General features: G+C 40.3%; 2 protein-coding genes across 2 annotated transcripts in view; one reads left to right on the top strand and one right to left on the bottom strand.

Moving 5' to 3' along the window:
• Positions 1–4,574: 4,574 nt before the first annotated feature.
• On the bottom strand, positions 4,575–24,074 carry LOC136001492 (betaine--homocysteine S-methyltransferase 1). The gene is made up of 8 exons (XM_065655863.1): positions 23,848–24,074; positions 19,715–19,847; positions 15,420–15,538; positions 13,249–13,440; positions 12,505–12,652; positions 11,438–11,620; positions 6,079–6,307; positions 4,575–5,568 (listed from the first exon to the last, which is right to left on the bottom strand). Exons 1-8 carry the CDS (start codon positions 23,884–23,886, stop codon positions 5,394–5,396), a joined length of 1,218 nt encoding a protein of 405 aa, XP_065511935.1. The 5' UTR covers positions 23,887–24,074; the 3' UTR covers positions 4,575–5,393.
• DMGDH (dimethylglycine dehydrogenase) overlaps positions 23,989–25,200 on the top strand; it is a 42,996-nt gene continuing 41,784 nt past the window's right edge. Inside the window, exon 1 of the mRNA XM_065655862.1 lies at positions 23,989–24,431. Within this exon, the coding sequence (XP_065511934.1) occupies positions 24,289–24,431 (143 nt within the window). The 5' untranslated portion in view covers positions 23,989–24,288. The remainder of the gene's footprint in view (positions 24,432–25,200) is intronic.

Here is a 25,200-nt window from a genome sequence, read left to right as displayed (position 1 = left end):
AAAGCAGTGGCTACAGTGGATGCAGCCCTGCATGCCTGTCAGATCAGCTAAAATCTGCCCTATTGTGTAGTAGATGAAGTGTTGCATGGCATTTAATATTACACATAGTGTCTCTTTGCTTCTGTGTTACTCACTGTGTTGGACAAACACACAAATAGGCCTATTTAATGACGTAGTGAAATTTCTGAACTACTAAGAATTAAACTTTGGAAATTTACATTCTAACAATGAGACGCTATGAGAACGTAGCATTTAGATATATTTTAACTTTTCCATTTATTAACTACCTTCCGAATTTTGTTCTCCATTGCTCTGTGCCTCGTGATTGAAAATCTATTTGTCTACATTGTACGCTCTGTGATTTTTTAAAATAAGAGATGACCTGGCCATATTCAAAGAAAAACTTCAGTCCAGCCCTTTTATTCTGGCAGTAAAATAAGACTGAAAAGTTGCACGATTGGACACTTAATTAGCCTTGACAGTTCTTGTAAATAAAACACCTCCTTGTTAAGTAACAAATACAGGTGTAATTAAGCCTGTTCTGAAATTAAATAGATATTAATTGCTCTTCTGATTTCTGTCTTTGTATACGAACCTGAGAAGCTATTTGAGGTTCTATCTTCCCCTACCCTGTAGCCATACAAAGAGTCTCCAGGAGGTAGTATTTGCGCAGATTGCTACAAGCCTGTGTATTTGAAGTATAATTTGATGAGACTTCATCATACAGAAAAAGCCTGAGCATAAATTACATAGTGAAAAACAAGGTTTTTAAAAAGCTTTTTCATTAATGGGACACATCTTCGATTTCCCATGAAGCCGTAGTACTGTGATGTTACTTAGAAATGTTTTTTTACAGAAAGATTTTTCAGAAGAGCCAGCAGAATCTTCCAGCAGGCCAGCTGACATAATTGAATAGAATATGCAAACTTTCCTGCATACAAGCCTTTCCTTTTACAGGAAAATACTTCCAAATGTGGCAGAAGAACACTGCTGCTTGACCCAAAGAATAGTACAGTCTTTTTATTCCTTTTTTTTTTTTTTTCCCCACTCGATTAGAAATAAAAATTGATCAAGGGATTTTGAATAACATCTGCTATAAATCTTGCTACCCTGTCTGCCAAAAGGCAGAGACTAGTGTGCTGGGCTGAACAGGTTTGGTTTCTTTCTAGCCCTCTTTTGATTTGCGAGCAGGTAAGTTGCAAAGCAGGGCTTATTTGGTTTTGACCATTTCCCTCGCTTCTGTGTTTCAGTTGTCACTTAATCTCTTTCTTCACTTGCACTGAAATGATGACATGCAAATGTTTGCAAATGGATGTTACAAAATATTCTTGCACCACCCACTGATAACTGGTAATGCTTGTAAAGCATTTTTGATCATTGCGTATTTGCTGTTGCTTTATTAGTCATGAGATAGAATCATGCTTCTTCTCCCTATTCCAAACATATATTTATTCAATCTGCTTTGAAATTAATTTCTTAGCAACTACCCTCCACTCTGGTTGCATCAAGCCCTGGTACCCAAATTTGCTTTTCTTTTCAGATTTACAACTTTACTGGACACAGAAGCTCCCAGATGAAGTTGACTGAAATACATTCAAAGTTCATCTTCAGTTTCCTAAAGCTGGGACATAATTGATGCTGTCTGTCTCAGGAGTTGTGTATATATAGAGATATACACTGTTGACCCAATTTAGTATCATAATTCCATGAAATTCTATGTACTGGAGATTGATATCTCGTATAAAACTTCAGCCAGATGCCATCTCTCTCAATAAAGTGGAACATAAAGAAAAAGTAATGAAGAATTTTTGCAATAAAGCAAGATGCTGAAATAATATATACTATTATAATATTCTGCTCATGCTATTTCAATGGTGTTTATACTTATTTTAATTCACTGCAGGATGAAATAAGATTAGTTTATGTTTGATATTTTATAAACTCAATAGAGTAGAACAAGACAGATAATTAATCCACTTATTTTAATGCTTAGGTTAAAAAGTGTCCCTGAATCTGCCACTTTGTTCGTGTATATAGAAAAAGAGGGCATGAGCTACAAACTGCTTTAGGAAAAGAATCGTGATACATGGAGATTTCAGATTTGGTATCATACTTAGGAAACTCTTTTCCAAAAGAGCAGGGAAAAAACCCTTGGGTTTTCTGTGATTTTGTACTTTATTCCAAAATTTTCTTCTTCACAAAAAAACCTCCTTGCTTTCCTGCAATTTACAGATAGATCAGGCCAACACCTGACCATTAAACAGCAGGGTTTTAGGCCTTTTTTTGCATGAGGTTTTGGAAGACTTCAGAGCTGACTGAAAATGGAGCCATCTTCTCATGTGCAGCACAGAAAGCTTGTAGTTTGTGAAGTTTATGGTTTGTTCACATCTCTCCTGTCCTGACATTCAGCCTCATAAGTAAAGGTTTATTCTTTAGAAATAAGAGATTTTGGATTTTCTCTTCTGGATCTGGATTTCAAGGTTCAGATCACTTCACTTCTGCTTCCAGGTTAAAAACAAAACAAGCAACCAAACAACAACAAACAAACAAAAAATCCCCACAAACAATAGAGGTAGGAAGCTCTGGGAAAAGATCTGATGGAGGTTATCTCTGGATTTATGATGAATCACAGACTCAGAGGCCACAGGGAAAGAATCAATGAACAGGGTCTGTTCAACTGAGAGAGAAACAAGGGATGTATATGAATCTTCAAATGAATGTTCTTTAAAGACTTCAGCAAAGACAAAAAGAATAAAATCCTCATGTCTGTAATAATCTGGAAACAAATAATGGATTTTAATTCTATCAATGAATATTCAAATTAGGAAAAATTTGCTAAGAAGAGTGAAGTAACCAGACTGCCTGGGGTTGGCGTGGAAGGTCCTCATTAGATGTGTTTCCAAAAAGGTTAACAAATGTCTTCTCCTATGAATAGCTAGCTGATCCTGCCTTAGGGTACTGAACACCTTCTGAAGCCCCTTTCACTTCCTATCTAAGTTTTCAGACAGGCTTTCTAACACAACAAATTCCTAAGACTGTGCTGTCAGCCTGTCTTAGTTTCTTAACAAGTCATGTAATGAACCATTAGAAAGCTTTAACAAATCTAACAGTTCCCTTACTCCTCACTAAGATGTTACACAGAAAGAAATGGGAAATAAAACCTTGTTGACTTTGCTGCTCAGGGATTTTTTTGGTTTTTGAGAAGGGTGCAGGTTGGGTTTTGTGGGGGGTTTTGATAGTTTGGGGTTCTGTATTGATCAATAAAGTACCTTGTCAACTTGTTTTCATCCCACTGTCAATTCCTTTCTAAACCCAGCCTGTGATATGAATCAAACATGGATTGTATAGCTTCCCCCCTTGGGTCGGTTTTCATTTTGAATGGCTTCAAATAGCCTTTTAAGTATTTCTTGTCGTTGTTTGTGTCTGTTAAAATCGATCCCTTTTAAACCGAGTTTCTAAAAATAAATGCTGAAAATCATATTTGATCATCTTCTTACATACCATGGTTCTTCAATATTCTGTGTTGTAAAGTGAACTCATTCACATCAATACATATTTTTGCATGTTTGGACAGTTTCAAAAAAATTAGTTCAGCTGCTTATATAAAGTATGATGCTAAAGCTGCATCGTTTGCCCCAGGAAGTCCCTAAACTGGTATTGATTGTTCAAAACACTTCTTTATCAATTGTATCTTGTACTTTAAACCACTTTATCATGCATATGTCTTTAACGCTGTGTGCATTTTGGTGGTGATCAAAGATCTGGCCTTTTTGTTTTACAGATTTTGCCTTATTCCATTTTCTGCAGGGGAAACATCCAGAAGGGTTTTGGAAGGAAAGGAATTTAATGTAGGGCGTATATACTTATATGGATGCTTTCCAAATAATCTACATTTTAAAATATCCACTTTCTTGATTTTTCTACTCTTGACTTTCAGGCAAAATTTCCATCTAGTAATTATTTCAATCTGTTATAAACTTGGTGAAGGCAGATGGATATTTCTAAAACCTGTGTGCAATAATGGTCTGAAAAGGATACCTGAAAATCCTCGTTAAAGTGTTGCATGTTTAAATGCTTCCTGAACTGCAGAATATCAACATAGATAGAAATAATGAAATAACCTTCTACATAAAAAGCAGTCCAACAAAAGCTTTCAACACTAACTTTGAGAATTATATTTTCATAAAGGTAGTGGCTTTAATGTAGAATGGGTGGGAATGAGATTCTAGAGAGAAATCTAAGTTGTGTGGTATTTCACAAAAATAAACTATGGAAATATGTCCTTTATGGATTCCAAGTGTGGTGATACCCTTTCTAAGAAAACCCCTCTCAACAAAATCAGTGTACAAATATCCATGAGTTTTCTTAACTTCGGTGGATTGATCTATTTCCTAACAGTGTTTTTCATGTCTTCTCATAGCTAAGAATCTAGAATGAATCAGTCAGCTTAAAAATTATAATGGAATATTCTACTATTCTTATAAACAGGAGTTATATTTTAGGAAGTTGCAGTTTTTAAGTGCTATTTTGAGATAACCAAGTGTTTCCAAAGAGATATCCAGAAATCAGCTGAATTGTTTGAAAATAGTTGTTTACTCAAGGTAAGTTGTTCTGTTTGAGCTCTCATGATTTAAGGTGTTCAGATAATACAATACTATTCCATCATATTACTTTTAATTTATTTGAATTTTTGAATTTCAGAATAATCTCTTAAGCCTTTTGGTCTCCAGAGGAGTAAATCTTCTGTACATTGTACCTTGAGATAAAAGCAGTGAGTTATTTACCTGTCATATTTCTTTCCTAAAAGTTCTCTGCACCTTTCTCCTGCATATGGGAAATTCGTCATTCTCTTTCCTCATTCTCCTTATCTTTTGATTCCAATTATAGGATGTATTTTCCAGTTTACTTTTATTCTCTTGAAGTCAAGAAAGTGACTACAGATAACTGTATGCCTTAAGCATGGGCAGCTTGCATGTCCCTGAAGCAGCCCTGAACAAATCCCCAACTGAAAACAAACTCAGGAGTGAAAGTCCATAGATACTGTGTTTATAGATGGCTTTTTCTCTTTCCACAGGTGACTTGAGCCAATTATTACTTTCCATGTCTTTCTGGACACTTTCTGCCACTTAATGGCACCTAGCTAACTCAAGCTCTGTTATTATGAGACTCCAAACCTTCTCCTGACTCTCTATTCTCTAAACTATTTGTCCAAAGAAAGATTTTATTTCCAAAGTTTGACATATTTAATCCTTAATCACATGCTTTCTGCATTTTGTCTCCTTCATTACATGTTAACTGATAAATCAATAGGGAACTCATCTTCACAGATTTTCTCATGAATCATGAGATGTTCTGTAGATAAATCATTCTAACATTTATGCAAATGCAGTGGATTAGAACTTCTGTTTCTGGAAGAGCTCCTTCAGCTGTTGTTCACTTGTTGCTTCTTTCTGTTGCATCAGCTCCCTGGCTCCCTTGGTCACTCCCCAGCCATCCGGCTTTGACATGGAAGGACAATATGGCCTGCCTGAAGCAGGTTTCAGATTCTCCCAGTATTCTTTTCTTGCCCTAAAGAAAGAAGAGGAGATTTAGGGTTTTTTTCCAGCACCTCACAATACTAAAGAAAATGTGGCTTAAATCACCATTGCAAAGGGTCATCTATTAGTAACTTGCACAGACTGACTTTGTATTTAAGTACAGAAGTGTACATGAATGCAGGCAATGAAATGCTACATGCCTAAAAAGTATCTTTCCATCCTTGAAAGTAACACTGTAAGGTACTCATCATTAGGAGCTGTTTTACAGCATTCTATCAGTTTTTGATCTGTCATGAATTACTTTCATGTTAATTCAGACCAAATCATCATTTTAAAGAGGGATGAGAATTTCTGGAGCTCTCTTACTGCCACTTCACTCCTTTCCCTGCTCCCAGATGAGATTTAATTCTTCAAAATTATTAAGATGTGGAATGTTTACAGTGATATTTAGACCTCCGTATCAGTTACGCCAGTATGCTGCGTGGACCAATATAACCCTTTGCATGGAGTATGTTGGTGTGCTTTCCAGTCCAGTACATACCTTGCTCTGACCCAGGGTTTGGTATGCATGCTCAGGCTATCACCCCAGCTACCATGTTTCTCAGAAGCTTCTGGCAAAAATCCTCTTTCAGGACTCAGCTCCTCAGCTATTGCTCGGATGTGATATGGCTCAAATCCACAGCAACCTCCAATGTAACGAATTCCTAAGTCATAGGCCTTTCTTGCATATTTTTGAACGTCCCACCTGGTTACAATTCTTGGCTCCAGACCTGCAAAGACATTAATAATTTAAGTTTCCACCATACTCCATGTCAGCACATTTTTTGGTAAGAAATAATGTTGTTGAGACACTTGCACATTGTTTGCAAAACAGGTCCTAGATGTAGATGTAAATGTTTGAACTCTCTGAGCTAGAATTAATGATGCAAACTTTCAGCAGTCTGGCTTTTAGATTCTGCTATGCTCTGCTGAGCTATGCTGCCTGTAAGCTTTTTTTTGGCTTTGCAAAATGGCTCCTAATGTCTTCTGAGACTGATCAAGCCCTCAGTCACATGCTTGCCATTTGACCAGAGTTGTTAGCTGGAGCATGGGAATACTTTCAGTGTTATGTCCCTATTTTCCAAAGAGTTCCTAATAAACAGTTTCAGGAAATCTGATTCCAGTGCTCTAATCTGTGAAAGGAGAAGGTATCAGTTTACCTGCAACAGGAATAAGCCTGCTCATTATTCCTCAGGAATGCTTACTACACTTTTCTCCATGATTGGCTAGTGGCAGTCCATTGTTTCACCGAGAGCTGGGATCTGTAGCTATTTCTTAGTCCATCCCTTACTTTGTTATAATCCCAGCCACAAGCAGCTCACTGTCTCAAAACACTGTGTTCCTTGTGGAAAGTTCTGTGTGTAGATAAGTCAGGATGCAATCTTTATTTTGAACCTATCTCCCTGTTGCTGGTCATGGTGAGCAGAGTGTAGGGTTAACTAAACTGAGAGGAACGACTTGTGGAAGGAAAGGAATAGAAAGAGAAAAGAACAAGGAAAAGCATACATCAAAGGGAAGGAGGCACAAGGGTGGCAGAAGTGGAAAGTAAAGACTAAGTACTGAAGAAGAAACTTTAAGGAATAAAAATACAGGAATAAAGGAATAAAAATCTTCCCACTTCTTTATGCACATCTGCAGGAGATACACAAGCATGGTTCTTAGGCGAGTGCAGCATCATGTCTGTGCGCTGAACACTTTGCTAGGCAAAGAAGCCTTGGTGAGGTAGCAAGGCTCCAGCAACACAGCAGACAGGTAGGCTGCTTCTCCCTGCGCCCTTTCCCAAAAATGCCCGACATGCAAGAAGGTGATACAAAGCAGATCTGCTCTAAGTCCAATGGGTAGTTAAGAGAGAGGGTCTGAAAATGAAAAGCAGAAGGAAAAAAAATGAAATGTTCTTAAACAGAATATTATTGGTCTTGGAGGGAAAGACAGAACAAAGGAAAAGTAGATGGTCTAGCATCAGAAGCAAAACCAGATGAAGCTATCCTAGAAATGTGCTTAAATAAAAGTAAGCTTGTGTACAGTCCTGCAGATGTATGAGAAAGAACCAGAAGCACAAATTCATTAATTCCTTGACTCCCATATATCATTAAAAAGCTAATGCAAAATGGATATGAAATTATCAATGGCAAGAATACAGCGTCTTGCACTCAATTTATACCTGTGTAAGCAACTAAACTCAAGGGGAACCGTGTAGAGCGTTTCCTTGTCTTCTCCATCACCAACCATGTCATAATCCAGAAAACAAGCAGTATTCTATGAAAAGAAGTTGCCATGTATATCACATTTTGTGGGATTTTCCTTTTCCCAAAATTGACTAACGTTCTATTTTCCATGTCGGTCAATACATTTCTTTTCTTGGCTTTATTCAGAATTAAATATCTATAACTTAATGGTTTATGTTAACATTTATAGTAAAAAGAGATTGAATTTTTCATCAATCTTTGATAAGAACATTGTAACCTGCTCCTAGATGTAGCACCTCTATACATCTACTCTTGAGATAATTTGGTATGCTTTGACTGACCAAACTCCACTTGGAATTAAATCTGGCCAGGGATGTCAAGACAACAAGAAGGGCTTCTTCAAGTATGTAACCAGCAAAAGGAAGGTTAGGGAAAATGTAGGCCCGCTCCTGAATGAGGTGAGTGCCCTGGTGACAGAGGATGCAGAGAAAGCAGAGTTACTGAATGCCTTCTTTGCTTCCATCTTTACTGCTAACACTGGCCCTCAGGCATCCCAGACCCTAGAGACTGGAGAGAAAGTCTAGTGAAAGGAAGACTTTCCCTCGGTTGAGGAGGACCAGGTTAGAGATTGTTTAGGCAAAGTGGACATCCACAAATCCATGGGCCTCAATGGGATGCACCCACAAGTGCTGAGAAAGTTGGCAGATGTTATTGCTATGCTGCTCTCCATCATCTTTGAAAGGCTGTGGAGAACAGGAGAGGTGTCTGAGAACTGGAAGAAAGCCAAGTCTTTTAAAAGGGCAAGAAGGTGACCCAGGAAACTACAGGCCAGTCAGCCTCACCTCCATCCCTGGAAAGGTGATGGAACAACTCATTCTGGACATCATCTCCAAGCATGTGGAAGAAAAGAAGGTTATCAGGAATAGTCAGCATGGCTTCACCACAGGGAAATCACGTTTGACTAACCTGATAGCCTTCTATGATGGTATGACTGGCTGGGTAGACAAGGGGAGAGCAGTGGATGTTGTCTACCTTGCCTTCAGCGAGGCTTTTGACACCATCCCTCACAACATCCTCAGTCAGTATTAGGTCCTGTCCTGTTCAACCTGTTCATCAGTGACCTGGATGAAGGGACTGAGTGCACCCTCACCAAGTTTGCTGATAATACCAAACTGGGAGGAAGGGCTGACACACCAGAAGGCTGTGCTGCCATTCAGCGAGACCTGGATAGGCTGGAAGACTGGGCAGAGAAGAACCTGATGAAGTTCAACAAGGGCAAGTGTAGGGTCCTGCACCTGGGGAGGAATAACCCCAGGCACCAGTACAGGTTAGGGGTGGACCTGCTGGAAATCAGTGCTGCAGAGAAAGACCTGGGAGTTCTGGTTGAAAACAGGTTGACCATGTGTCAACAATGTGCCCTTGTGGCCAAGAAGGCCAACGGTATCCTGGGGTGCATTAGGAAAAGTGTGACCCGCAGGTCGAGGGAGGTTCTCCTCCCCCTCTACTCTGCCCTGGTGAGGCCATATCTGGAGTATTGTGTCCAGTTCTGGGCTCTCCAGTTTAAGAAGGACAAGGAATTACTGGAGGGAGTCCAGCAGCAGGCTACAAAGATGATCAGGGGTCTTGAGCATCTTTCTTATGAGGAGACATTGAGAGAGCTGAATCTGTTTAGCTGGAGAAGAGAAGGCCGAGAGGGGATCTCATCAATGTTTATAAATATCTCAAGGGTGGGTGTCAAGGGGATGGGACCAGACGCTTCCCAGTGGTGCCAAATGATAGGATGAGGGGCAACAGACACAGAATGCAGCATAGAAGGTTCCATCTGAATATGAGGAGAAACTTCTTTACTTGGAGGGTGACAGAGCACTGGAACAGGCTGCCCAGAGAGGCTGTGGAGTCTCCTTCTTTGGAGACATTCAAACCCACCTGAACACATTCCTGTGCAATCTCCTCTAGGTGAACCTGCTTTAGCAGGTGGGTTGGACTAGATGATCTCCAGAGGTCCCTTCCAAACCCAACCACTCTGCAATTCTGTGATTTATTTCTAAAACATAGTCCTTGCTTAACTGGTGACATTTTAGAGCAATTGCAGTAACACAAAAGGGAAAACACAGAAAACTGGAAAAAGTTCTACAGATAAATGAGTACTGCTGGCATCTAGATGCTGGAGTTTCCCAATACAACATAGCCAATACTTTTCTAGAAACTGAGATCTTGTTCACCTGTACAGAGGTCATGTACACTTCAAATATTTAAATCTCCTTTGTGCATATTGTCTTCCACAAAAAACAGAGTTAACTGGGTCAGTTTAACAATGATTTACCAAACTGCTTATCTGCTGTCAAGTGATCAGCTGCTCCTTCTGGGTATTGAAAACATTCACCAAAAAAGTCTTCTCCAATTGACTCATGAAATTTCTGAAAGCTGAGATGTCATACAGGTTGCTTATGACGTACAAGCTAAGAACCATAACAAATGAAAGAGAGAATCTTTCCATTCACTTGATTACCTACTGCATCTGTTCTATCTTCTTTTGCTTGCAATCATAGGAGTTATATGAAGGAATGAATAGGATAAATGAGTTCCAAACATTTTTAAACATCCCAGAGTATTTTCAGAACTCAGACATGTTATTATCATTTAATGAATGCCTCAAGCTCATGCTTGATTATTTCCTTTGTTTATCTAAAGAGAGGAACTAAAAACGAAATGAGTCTTCCTGCAAATCACATCTCTCTCTCAAATTTTTTGCTACAAATTCAAGTTTTGAATGTTTCGATACCTTATTTTATAGTCTAATCTTGAAAAGTGTATACCTGAAAATGAAAGCATTTTTCTAATCCTTTTAAAAATGTTTAGGCTGATTTTGTCCTTTTATCTTAAAGGGATGTGATTCTCTCCATCCCAGGTAGAAATAAGCCCTGAATACACAAGCTTTATATACACATAAAGCAGCTGAATCTTTCAGTCTTTGTAGAAATTTTCCTGAGCATACACGTGACAAATCTATCTCCAAACTGCTAGTCCATTTGTTAGCAACTTCAAAGGACATACTCCCTCTTCTGGTTTCTTTCTAATCTCACTTACATTAGACAGTTACACATGCAAGACTGAGCCATTGACTGCAATAACCATGCTCCCATATCCAGTTCTGCATATGCAATGTATATTAATTCCTTATGTAGGTAAATATTATCAGGCTTCTGAGATAGACATCACTACCCAGAATGCTGGGGAGCTCAAGTGCAAATACATTTAAGTCTGTGGGGTTTTTATTGTATTTGCCCTTGTTCATTTCTTTGGAGTGTTTACAGCTGTGCTGAACACGCTTCCATAGCACAAGGAAGAGCTACATTTTTAAACTATGTTTAGGTTGTGGCACTTTAACTATAATTTCACTTTCGGTCACATGTTGTGATACTACTGAAATACTCTCAGTATGTGGATGATCTTTATTCCAATATAACACTGCAATTCCTCTATGGAAAATGCCAGACAGGACAATTGAGACTGATCCTGTTGTATAGAGGAATACCTTGCATCTTCAGCTTTACTAAAGCTGAAGGGAGGGAAGGAACAGACAATTTTTTTTTTTAAAAAGTGTGTGTATATATATATATATATGTATATATACATATATGTAGATATGTAGGTATGTATATATTCTTGTCTTACCAAAGGGAAATTCTGGCAGATCAATAAAACCCTGCTTTCCACAATCGGGTGTATGGAAAGCAAGTGGTTGGGACATCAGGTGGGCTTTCAGTTTAGCGGCCTGCAAGCCCTCTTTCATCAGTTTCACAGTTTCCAGGCAAGTATCTGGATCAAAATGGCAGTTGACTCCAACAATAGAAGCACCTAGGAAGAGGAAAATAACTTCAAGCCACATTTCCCCAGGAAGTGAGAGATGAAAGTTCACAGCATTCCAGAAGCAGAGCAGTTCATCTTACACCAGCATTATGAAAACAAGGCAGTTGGTTTAGAGCCAGCCTCAACTCTCCTGAGGTTGATCATTCCATTTACATCTCAGTGCACTCCTCTTTACCTTCCTGATGATGAATCACATTCCCCACCCTCATAAAGTTGCTTTTCATATCAGTGCTTAATCAATAAAGACTATGTACAGACACATAGAAGCCTGCTGGCTATTTGCGTAACACAGGTTCTGCCTTTGAATTTCAACCCTAACTCCAAAGGAAAAGAGTCGTTTGGAACAGATATAATAAACTGTATGATCATTCTTCATGCCCCTGATTAATTTCTTCTGCCCTCCACCTTGTCCTGCAGAAAACACAGTCTTTGATTGGCAAAAAGATTAGTTTTTTCACTGTCTGATTCTCTCATCCTGGATTTGAACTGTGCTCCATACATTTCTAAAAGCATGAGCAGAGAATCAAAGGTGGCTTTGGATTCCTCTAATGTTTCGTAATTGTGAGCCCAGAATGTGGGGTTGGCTCAGTAATCAAATTTGAGTAGTTTTAGGATTTTGCCCTATTCAGTATCAGCTGCCTGTGGCTGTTGCTCCTAATACCATCCAGGGTAACAAGGATTTCATAGCTGCATTTTCATATGTTCTTTACAAGACTGCTGTAGTAAAGTTCACTTAAGAACTTTTCTACAGGGTCAAAACTTCTATCAGAAGTTGGGAAGCTACCTCCTTGAGATACACATCCATTTATCTCAATACTTAAGGACTTCTTTGTTTCATACTTTCAAAGGGCATATTAAAAGCAGATTCTTACCAGCCTTTACCAGTTGGACAGCACATTGTCCAGGGGACACGCCATGCATGTCTCCTTCTGGACCAATGCACATAGTAGCTGCAACTGGCTTTCCAGATTCCTTTAGAACTTCAACTGCCCAGGCAGCCTCTTCAACATGTTCAAAATACTGAAAGAAATTAAAACTGGACTATTTTTGTTTCTTGGACATAAAGCATAAACACATTAATCCAGACCAGACATTTGCCAGCAATACAATGACTTGATCCTTTTCTGATTTACACTAACAGAATTCAATTGAGTTCACTGACCACAGAGTTTAAAAAATTATTTTTAAAAGTCAGCAAGTAAAACTGAGTAAAAAATAATTATACTCTTGTTTTGGAATAAGAATGCCCATACAGGCAGTTAAACAGGGATTTATCCCCAAAGGACTATTTTTGTCTAGAAAAGTGATCACAGGTGGATTGCTTGCAGTGTATGGGATAAAATAGGGACTAGTCAAGATCACACTATCCTCTTTGCACTAGTATAGGATGTGACTTGACTGAGGTAGAAATTTAGGTTTCTAGGTCATATTCTAGGATGCTTGTAGATGCTGCTGTGCATTTAGAAAAATACCCAATACTACTAGAATAGAAGCATAACATAAATTTATAAAGGAAAAAGCAATACATATTTGAACTTGCTAAAGTAATCTGGATAATAGTTAACAACAGTTAACACTGTGGCAGTTGAGGGCCTGTACCTTTTTTACAGATTTACCTCTGCAATTAGGAAGTCCACATTCTTCTTCATAAAGACATCTAGTTGCTTTTGAAAGACTGCTTTAACCTCCGTTTTATCCTTGCAGCTTAAGTATGATGGTGTTTGACTGACACCTCCAGCCACTAAAGCATCACCTTCATTAGCCACTTCCCTTGCAATGTCACAAGCAGCTTCATTCACTTTCTGGCACTGTATAAATATAGATTGTTTCAGTTTTACCTGGTCAGAGATATGCATGCATTTTCAGAGCACAAAAATGACAAAAAGCGTCAAAAGCCATAATGGCTTCTTCATATTCTTCTAAAATTTAAATGGATTTCTTAGTAATATTGATTACGAAGATCAGCACCTTTCAAAAAAATATAACGAACATTAGGAAACAAATTTCTTGTCACCTTTAAGTTATCATATTATCAAATGCTACAAAAACAAATTACCTTTAATACTTCTTACACATATAGTCTATAAAAAGCAAATACTTGGTGTGAAGTGGAATTTTCTTCGTGTCTTAGAAAATGAGTTAGTTACACTCAAGTGTATAATTTTATTCTGACATTTTGTGGGTGGAAAACAAAATCCGTAGTAATTGAAATTGATTTTTCATTAGTTTTTAAATAATGTATTTTATTATTTTGATAATTTTCTAAAATTTAAGGTAGAATATTCATATAGAGTTATTTAATATATTTTTTTAAAGATATCATTATCTGATGTTAAAGTTACCAATTTAAGAATAATAAAGGGAAACTTATGATTAATTAATCACCTAGACTGAAAGACACATTCCCTCTATACCTAAATCAAGATGACTAGAACAGCTTGTGAAAAGGAGATTTAGCTGTGAAAAAAAAATATTTTGGAAAAATAATAATTATTTGGGACCGATAACAGGTACTATTTAGAGCAGGTTTCTCTGCAGCCCACGGACTACTTTGAATCTACATAGGTTTCTCTCAGCTGAAGTTTTCCATGGCTGTGTCAAAAGACCCAGCTGATTTTTAAGGCTGTTGCTGACAGATTGACTTCCATTTGCAGTTGCGCTTAGGTACATGTTTAGGAACTCCGGGAGGTGGAGCTATAAACCAGCTGAAGCCTGAAGGAAACTGCATCTAGAACTGGCAACAAAACAACCTTGAAAGCTTTGCTGCATTGCATTCCCAATAACAGGCACTCTCCCAGCCCTTATTCTAATTTTTCATGGCAGCAAGAGTTGCAGCATGGCTTGCTCCAAGGCACTGTGTTTCTGGGACTATCACTTCAGACATTTCAATGTTGCATCTACTGAATGTAATGGTACAGCATTTCAACAGATTGGGTCATATGACTTCTTAATTAAGCCTCAAGTGTCCTCCTATTGTCCAGATTGTTCTAATTTCTGACTTGGAATATCTCCATGGATACAAAGATATTCCTTCCTCCCTGCCCTCTGGAGAATTTTCTCTGTTTGCAGAGGTTGAAATAGACAATAGGACCAAAGGGTAAAGGATTGGAGAAAACACTCAATGGCAAACCTTCTCGTCTCATAGGAAATATCTAGAAACGTTTGTGGCGGAAGTCCGAGGGGAACTGGTGCCTGCGAGTGAACACACCCAATATCCTACAACTCCTTTGTGCAGGGGGTAAGAAAACACCAACATGATACTTCTGTTGCTGTAACAGATTACGCGTACACATGAGAAGGGGAATATTGACCACAATGCATACCTTGGATTCTTTAGCTCTTACTTTATTGAAGACACAGTTCTAAAAAACCTTCTGTTCTCATTAGCCACTCATTATTCTCTAGGATTCTTCACCATTGTTGCAGCTGATTTGTTTCTCTGAATGTTAAAGGATTTCTTTTTTTCAACTGATTTTTCCTCTCTGTGCATTTAGTCCCCTCTGTAGTTTTCCTATCAGAACTCCAGTTAATTAACAGCCTCAGATGGGACAAATACAATGTATCCTCTCTTCTCTCTTCATCCTTGCCTCATTTTGTTATTTTTTTGTCCTTTAACCTTGTCTTTCTTGCTATTCCAAACTCTGAAATTGCGTCATCTTATTCTTTGGTCTTCAAATATAGCCGAAACTGTTATGACAAACCATGAAAGTACTTGATAATCTCTCTACTAAACCTTTGGAATTAATCCATTTATTTCATATCTCCACCAAAACAGAGTTTTACTCACACTTATTTTCTCAGCTACATAATTGCCCCTGTTCTCCAGTTTGTCTTCGCTGGCATAGAAGGTGAATGTCTGCAGAACACTGGATCCAGCTCTGAGGAATTCCCGGTGAAGCTGACGAACTGCAAAGAATTAAAAGAGAGAAGATGTTTGATAGAGTTACTACAGTTGTTATCCAAAAATTAAATGCTTATTGAAGTTACTGTAAAATAAATGATACTGTGTTTCCTAGAAAAGCCATTATGAGAAACTAGAAGCAGTTCCCCAGTCTGTATAGAATTCCTTTCTTCTCACACTCAGAACATTCGGTAGAAAACTTTCTCCTTAGTTATTCTCTGCTAAGAATGACCAAAGATTTCTATTTTATTTCAGTAGATTCAGTTTTGCATACCACCTTGCCTGTCTTCAGCTTTGTGCTGGTTTGACTGAAAACGAGTTAATTTTCTTCATGCAGTTAGAAAGCTTTCTTTTTCATAGCTAGCATGGTCATTATTTGGACTTAGTTTGAGAACAAGAGATAACACCCCAGCGCAGAGCTAATGTTTTTAATTGCCCTGGTCTGAGAGCCAAGGACTGTTGTGAATGCTCTGCCCACAGGTATGAGGAGCGAGGAAGCGGGGCAGGGATGGGGCAGAGCTTGACTGACATCCAGGGTGATCAATAAGAGTGTTCCATCCCATTAGCATCATGCTTCATATATAAGGAGAGTTGTGATCTTCTGTTCTCTTGCTTACTCACTCTCCTCTTCACTCTCAGAGACCTGTTTGGGAGAGTTCTGTTTGGTAGTTCAGCCTTCTGCCATCTTGCCATTTTTTGGGCCTTTCTGACTTTTTCTTTTTTCTTCTCTCTGGGATTGGCTGTTGGGACCAGGTGCTGCTGCCTGCTCGGTGTGGACCAAGTTTGTGAGGAATTGCATTGAGTATCTTTTATTTTACATTCTGTTTCTATTATATATATATTTACTGATAGTGTATTAGTATTTTGTTATTTTATTAAACTGTGTTTATCTCAGTCCAAGTTTCTCCCTTTCCTTTTGATTCTCTCCCCTGTTTGGGCGGTGGGGAGTTGGGTGAGTGTAAGAGATGATGGCTCTCAGCATATGGTTTGAGTGTGTGTGAAAGACAGTGGACCTTAACACATGGCATAAGTGTGGAAGGCTGATATATGGTGAATTATTTGTCTCAAAGCTTGCTTGCTAAAATAATATGCTTAAGGCCTGCTTGTTACAGAAAAATGCTTGCTCACGCTGCTTGCTTAATTGGGCCTGTTGTAAAGGCCTAAATACAGTGAATTAAAGTGCAAAATGCATGATCACTGTAAACTGCTAAAACTCAAGGAATGCTTGAAGCCTGTGTAAGCTCAAGTGAAGCTGCAATGATATCAGCCACCAACATCTGCAACCAGGCCTGCAGTGTGCTCAGGCAATGCCCGCCACCAACTGCCATAAAACGACCAGGTTATGACTAGCGAGTGTTTTCTCTACTCGTACAGTATTTCATTTCTAATTACAGCCTTAGGTAACTACGGTGTGACTTAACACAAGGCTTCTTTTCCCAGCAGTCAAAGACTCATCCAGGAACACAGACTACAGAAGAGCTACAGTTCAAAAAGTCCCTGGAATCTGCCTGAACTAGCAGGCTCAGATTTCAGTCTTAACAACCCTTACACAGAGTCAAAACATTCTTAGTGCAGGGAGCATTCTTCCTACAGCATTAAAATAGGGTACTGATCCTAAACAAAAGGGCTGTCTCTGTGTGTTTCTAGTGTTCTGTAGTTTGTTTTTTCTGTTCTCCCCCATGAGAAATCATTGACAAAAACTAACCAAGAAATGGGAAAAGGAAAAAAGCATGTATGAATACTTTTGTAAATGGCCTGTGACATTTCCATATTAAGCAGATTTGTTTATCCCCATGGTTAGTGTTCTTCAAATATGGTTTTTGTATTCCTAGAAGAATTATATGCATGAATAGGGATGGTCACACAGGTAGGCAAATGAAACATAATCTAACACATACGAATAAAAAACTTCATATCCCAAGCTATCAGGTATGTGAACAGGAGATTCTTGAATGGGTCTACATTTTGAGGGAAAGAAAAGTATTATAAATACCATCCTGAATCTCATTCAACCCCAGGCAAATAATTTTTACTAGTAGAATATACTGTTACTATTATCAAGCCCACAGCCCAAACCACTCTGTAATTTACTTCTTGTGTGACTTCCAGAATGTTACTGAAGCTCTGTTTTCCTCCACCATTTGAGAAATGGGCATAACTGCCACAGATGAGGCTAAACAATTATTAAGAATTTTATGCATTTTAGGAGTCAGATGTACAACACAGAGTTTTCATTTCAATCCACCATGAGCTGGACATTTCACAAATGACACAAACTTAAGCTAATAGAAGACCGGGGAAATAAATGCCTATGCATATTTCTCACTACAGAGCAATACCTGACCTGGCTCAGAAGAAATATTTTGATGTCATTTCTAAATTTGTCAGTCTGGCAAAACTTCTCTCTTGTAATGGAGACAGTGGCCTCAAACTCGTCTTTTTTACTTTTTTTCTCCATTCCTTGCTGCATTCTCAGAACCCTCCTCCTTTTCCCTCCTTCCTTACAAAGACAAGAAGGTCTGGTAGTCGTACAGGTTTTGCACCAGCTGGCTCAGCCAGTTGCTCCTTCTGTTCTTTACACCTGCTTTCAAAGTAACACGACCCTTGAGCATGCAGGAGCAAAAAGCAGTAATGGAGAGGAGGCAGCACACTGCACTAAAAGAAATGAGCACATTTCCAGTGAAGGGTACATATATAAATAGCCTACAAGCAGCTTATAAAAAATTTATGTTACAGACAGGAGCAATATGCTCTAGCAAATCAGTAGCAATGCTTAGAAGGCTGGCTACTAACCTATGACTACTGATCACTTATTTAGAGCAAATCTGTGTGCCAATTTAAGCCATCTGCAGCTGCCTCTCTGTAAGGCCATGTCTTGCATTCCACTCGGATGGAGACCTGTTCTTCCTGAAAGGATATGTGGAGAGGGTCAAGGGCTTTTGGGGTGCAAAATAAGTCGCAAAAGGGGTAATAAAGAGCATGGGATAAGTGGTATTATCTGCAAGATGGAATGTGTAGGGACAGACAAAAGTAGAGGAAGAGAGAAACACAGAGAGAGGTGATGAGATGTCTTTTGGGGAAAGGAGAGTCAGCAAATCAGGTCATCGCCCTTTAAACCTTTGCTGGAGCTCTGCATTATTTAAGGCTGTCCATGACCCTAAGATAGGCATACTATACACAAAGCGACACTTAAGGCTGGGAAGGTTTAGTCTGAATAAGTAGGTAAGGTGTACGACACAATGCAATAGAGAAGGCTAAGATCCCTTTACTCCCCCCTCTTCCTTCCTCCCGTACAGAAAAAAAAAAAAAAAAAAGAATAATTTGGAGGGGAAAACACTTAGAACAAAGAAATCTTGTTTCCCCAGGGTAGTCTAAACTGGCTTGTGGAACTAACTGCACAGCGTACTACAGGGACAAATGCTTTCTTGTAATGAAGCAAACATAAATAGATAATAGCATCCACTTTTGCACTATTTATGCTAAACACTCTAATCTTTATGCTGGAAGGCATAGAATGATTGTTTATTTTGTCTCCCTCCACTTTAAGAGAGTTACTCCATTAAACGCTTATTGTAATTTTAGGCTCTTATGAGGTTTATCATTTGCCATTTCACAGTGGAGCTAGGTACAGTAAATACTCCTTTTCTGTTCCACTGTTTATTAAAAGCTGCTATTTTCCTGAAATAACTAATATATATTTTTTAATAAATTAATATTGTTTGTTTAAGTCCTAGAATGGCTAAAACACAACAAAACAGGTAACTGCAGAATTATTTTTCACAAGATATTTTAAATGATAAGCTTTATATCAGCTCAAGGACAGACTGGACAAATCTATGAGAGAGAAATCACTGAATGTTATTAAAGATAGCATATCTGAGTCAAAAAGTGCTTGGGCTGCAAATTACTGAAGACTGGGAGAGCATTCTGGAGAGGTATCACTATATGTTTGCACTATTCATATTTTTACTCAGCCAACTGCCTTTGTCCAGTGTTAAGAGCAAGAGAAAGGGATATGATGAGCATTTGGTCTATAGATTCTTAGGCTATTCTCAACAGTGAAATTCTACCATGTCAAGGAACACTTCTGCGTAAAAACTCCTACAGGTTCCTATATATTTTTTATTTATCCAACTGTGTTTACATTCAGTACAGAATTATCATTTTCCAGTAAAACTGACCCGCTTCTGGATGTTCTACTGTTGCTTCAGGAGTCCAAGGCCCAGCTTTTACATATCCTCTCTTTTCGAGAGCAAAGACAAATCCTCCATCTCCAATCACGATTTCTCCAGCATCTAAGCGCTCTAGAATACCCTGAAGAAAGCAGGAGGAAAAGTTAACAATCACAGTTCTTCAGTTTTGTGAGCTTCCTTTGTCTCTGTTGCCGTTTCCTGTGTTTGCAAAGCAGACATAAGTATTTGTGGGTTACCAGAAACATTTTTGCCATAATAATAAAAAGTAATCCATTTCCTTATTGAATTTCTCTTTAAAGAACGGTAGACAGTCTGTTTTGCAACATAAGATTTTAATATGTGCATATATATTACGTAAGACTTTTCATTAGTCAGTTTTACTTTATTTCAGAGATATGGTCCCCAGAACTAGAATTCGATGGTCTGATTCCATTCCTATGAAAGTAAAACACTGTCTTAAATTCTCCTGTAAAATATATGGGAAACTTCTTAAAATGAAGCACTAGTATCACTGACCTCTTATTAGCTCATTTGCTCGTTAGCTACAAATGACATCTTGACAGACCTGCAGCAGGAGTAGGTTGTGACACAAGATGACACAACATATCATAAAAAAATAAGCATGTAACATTTTTGTACCCAATAAGACATCTCAAAACGCTGGCCTCCCATTTTCTGACAGACTTTTTACTGGCCTGGGTTTACTTATCTAGACTTAGAAAATGAAAGAAAATCCTGCTTGTTTTCACAGCCTTGAAATGTTTTAAGATGCCAAGTTACAAACCTCATAGCACTCTGTGATTAACCTGGCTTCTGCCTTGAACTCCATGCTAATGCAAGGAAAGTGGTAATTTTTTTTTTTTAATTGAAAAAACATAAGAACATATATGGGTTGCACCTAATACATATTGGTTTTTGTATTCCTTTCATTGCTTCATTGGCTTGTTCAAATTTTCCAAAAAGTAGCTTGCTATTATGCTAAATAGTACTAATTTCTACAACTGGATTACAGCCATAATTCTATTTACTTTAAAAAGTGGATGAATGCAGACACATTACACTAACAAAGGTGTGGGTACAGAAAAAGAATCAAAGTTAAGATTAAGATTTCCTTCCACAGTTATTGTTTCTTGATGGCACACTAGCATTTCAGTAGATTAAATCTGAGGGAGTAGAAAAAAGAAAAGCCTTGTGGACATAGAGTTGAGTGCGGTTTTCGTGTCGAGAGGAAGGGTTTTTTAGCAATTAGCCTCCAACCTTTGGTAGATTACCTTTATTGATAATTTCTCCTTCATTAGTTCAATTATCTCACACCATACATGCAGGAAAATCAAACACTTATGATGCTTCAGCATCACCCTTTAGGTGGGATGAGAGTATGCCTTTCCAACAAGAAGTAGCACTGTGCCAACTATACCAGTTCCAGCACCAAACATAGCAGTGTAAGGCTGCTTGGAGGCTACAAAGCCTGGCTGAGAGGGTTGGCATCTTTGGCTCAGGCACTGACACAGCAGAAAGGTGACAGGACTTCTCTGTACAGTGCTGCTGTGCCGATACATGATCTCAGCCAAGTGTTGGCTTGCACATCTCTGCATCACATTCCATTGCACACTGTGAACTTGCCAAAATATAGACCTGATTAATTTTAACTTCAATAATGTGTGCAAACTCTTTTTCTTTATTTCAGCAGAACCAGGGAAAAACTCAGTCTGCAACACTGAATCTCCAAAACTTAGTAATTTTCAAGGAGTCCATCAATCACGGCCTTCTACTAGGGCAATTCTATTCAAAGTGTAGATGTCAGGAGGCTTTGTAAAGATTGTGTTCGCAATTAACTAATTTGCAGTTGTAACACAATGCCTCAAGTGGGGCCAGAGAAAAGCACCCAAGGGATCACTGGTTGAGTCCCTGCTGCTTCTACCTGCCAAGGAACCTTCTACAGATGGAGCCTACTTCAGAAGCTTAATATCCAGAGAATGGGAGTGTGGAGGCAAAAAACCCCTTTAACACACAAGCAGCTTCAGTCATTGCTTGTTAATTGAACATTAAGTAATAGATACATGTTAATATCATATATAGATATTATATTTAAATGCATGACAATTAACAGCTTTTTTTTCTTTAAAAAAGTCACTTGTAGGATTTAACACTTGTTTTTCTTCATAGTTCTAGCTTTTTGAAACTGCGTTTTTAAATGATTTTCACTTTAGACACACAGAAGCAACATAACCCATGACTGACTATACCATGGCATCTTAATACATAATATATTATGATGTATTAAACCTAGCATCAAGGCATCTAACAGCAGGTGACATAACTATAAAGCACAAAGTACGTAATACAAACTTACTTTGTAAGTTAAGATTGGCTTAAAACGGAAACAACTTTCTCGCAAACTGATACCACCTCTTCACACAATTTTTACTTTATTTACACTCAGTAAAACACCATTGGTTCAACCAGCATATAGCTAGCATAAGTTCAGCATCAACATTCTTTTGTCCTGCTCCAGAAACCTACAGCTGTGTGCTCAGGCCCAAGCCAGATCAAAATTGTATTGTCAGGTGATCTGGTAGTGCACAGATCTTGTATTAAATAAAAAGAAATATTATCTGTAAAAAGCTAACCAAGGCTTTTTTGAGCTGTCTTTTCACTGCTATGGTTTTATTGCCATGAATGAAGTTGCACCACAGAGTCCATACAACTATCCATGGAAGGAGTGCAAATGTCTGTATGAAGATATTCCCTCAACTACCTTTAGGAATGTAACTGAACCATTGAAGTGAAAAGCCTGCTTGGTCTACCTATATCCTACCTTTCCATCAGTGGAGAGACAACTATTCAGATCTTCAGTGAGCCCTCAAGAGAAGGTGATGTCTGTCTACTGCCTGTGGGGGGCAATGAGGGCAACTGCCTTCTGCTATGTGTCTGAAGTTAGGTAGCACAAGTTCTGTGCCAAAAAATAAAAAGCAGAACAAATACCTCCGCACCTCCTTCCTTTATATCTAATCTACAGGAAAGGCCTAGAACTCATAGAGTTTTTCCCATATCCTTCTGTTCTCTTTCTCTAGACTTATGTAGTACACATAAAAACAAGTAAAACCAGTTCTAAATAAGAAGTGTCCTATTAATAACAGTGTCCTCAGAAGACAGAATATGTGAATCCACTGACCTTCCCAAGCAGCAGTGCAGGGTACTAGTACTGCTGTATATCAGAGAGTTTGGTTCAGGCATTGCTCATATGTATGCCTTAGTGGCCAGAATGGCTCATGCCTGGTAACTTTTTATACTTGCTTATTTCTTTAGCTAAATGAGAGTGCAAACAGCATGCATATATCGGAGACTGCATTCATATTACCACCACTGTTGGCATTCAGTCATATAAATCAAGGGAAGAGCAATTTGTGGCTTTTAAACAGAGTTGGCAGGATGCTGGAGAAAGAAGTCCCATCCAATGACAGTTTATGCTTAAAATATTTACAATTTTAATGTGTTGTGAGTACTGCTCAGTTTGCATGTCAACTAATACTAAGTAAAATGGTTTTGAACTTGGGTGGCTCTAGTCTGTGCGTTCAGAGAAACCAAAATTGTATGAGCTGTTACAGAGTTAAGTTCAATCTAACCTATCTATCTATCTATCTATCTATCTATCTATCTATCTATCTATCTATCTATCTATCTATCTATCTCATAATGGTGTCCAAATGTCTTTAATGGCTCGATGCTGAATAGTAGAGTTATTACTATGGTTTCACTTTAGCTTTTCAGAATATGATCTTACCTGCAGAAGTACCGAGTACCTGACCGGCAGGTTAAGAAGCGCGGCTGGCGGGTGGTGCCGGTTGAGCAGCAGCTCTCCCGGACAGGCTCCGTGCGGGGCCCCGAGGCGGCGGGGGGGCGGCCGGGCGCAGCGGCACCACGGCCCGGCCGCAGCACCGGAGCTGCCTGTCGCCCACCGCCCGGTCCCGCCGGGGCAGCGCCCGCACCGCGCCGGGCGGCGAAAGGGACCGCGGCGGGGGCACTTCTCCCAGCGCCCACAGCGCCCCGGCGCCGGGCGGCGGAGCGGGACGGGCCCGCGGGGAGCGGGGCTGAGCGGGGGAGGGAGGCGGGACAATTACCCTTTTGCCCTGTTTCGCGGTCTTCCCGATCGGCAGCATCTTCCTCGCGCAAGGACGCCTGTTGCCCGACTCTGCCCTGACGGCTCGGCCCGAAGCTCCGCACGCCCCGAGCGCTCAGCCCGCACTTTTATAGCCCGGGGAGGAGGCGGGCCGCAGTGGGCAGCGCTGCGGGCGACACCCCCAGCCGGCCCGGCCCCTGACCCCGCGGGGCGCCCTGGCGCGGCCCGGGGCTGTCCCGCACCCTGCCGCCGCCGCCCCCGCCTGGCTCGGGGCCGGGAGGCGCCCGGCTGGCTCCCCCGGGCTGCCCCTCAGGCAAGGGGCGGGCCGGCACCCTGCTGCCCGAGGGCTGGCCCCGGCGGCGGCAGCGGCGGCAAGGGACGCCGTCGGGAGAGGCGCGAAGCCGGCGCTCTCCATCCCCGCTGGCGGCGGGCTCTCTGCGGGATGAGCGCGGTGCTGCGGGGAGCTCTGTGGCGGCTGCGGCCACCTCTGTGGCGGCTGCGGCCACCCCGCTTCGGCGGCCGCCTCGACCCTCTCGCCGGGGCTGCCCTGCGGCCCCTCAGCGGCGGTGCGGGCGCCCGGGGGCGGTGAGTGCGGGTCGGGCCGGGCCGGGCCGGGCGGTGGGGAGGCGCGGGCAGAGAAGGGTAAAGCTGCCGGGCGCGGGCTGTGAGGAGAAGGCGCAAGTTAATGGGCTCCTGCTGCCCGTTAACTCCACCAGCTCCACCAGCTGCCTGTCGCGGTCACCGAGCTCCCTGTGGGCCGGAGGGGCATCTTCCTCCTGCGCCTGGCACCTGCCCTAAACACCAGACCCAGCCCGGGATGAGTCGCTGACCTGCTATAGGAAGACCCGTACTCTTGTCTTCAGGGCCATATGGACGAGTGTGAACTGGTCGGTTTTAACTGGCACAAGCAAACATCTGTCTTGAACCGTGTGGTTCGCAGGGAGGGTGCCCCCCGAATTCTCACCAGGTTCCTGGGTTTGAAAGAAAAGTTTTGGAAAGAACTGAAAGGTGAGGAAACCTCAAATCCAGAGCATGAAAGAATCACGAGAAGACCCTCCACACTTGACCTTAGTTACCACGTGCCTCAAAATTCAGCAGAGGAGCTGGTGTATCTGGCTGTTAAACAGCTCACTGTTAACTTGCAAAAATTAATATGTAATCTCAAAAAGAACACATTCAAGTGTGTGGTGCACCAAATATGGAAAGCCTGTGGTGTCCACTGCTCCTATTTGTTTTGGTTTTCATTCATTGCCACATAGTGAACAAGCATGGTACATATGCCTCCTGCATTTGTGTTTAAAATGTCATATTATTTTGTAAGATCTCCATTCACAATACATACAGCTGACAGCTT

The sequence above is a fragment of the Caloenas nicobarica genome, chromosome Z, assembly GCF_036013445.1.
Source record: "Caloenas nicobarica isolate bCalNic1 chromosome Z, bCalNic1.hap1, whole genome shotgun sequence".
In the NCBI taxonomy this organism is placed as follows: Eukaryota; Metazoa; Chordata; class Aves; order Columbiformes; family Columbidae; genus Caloenas; species Caloenas nicobarica.
This window is presented reverse-complemented; position numbering and strand designations above follow the sequence as displayed.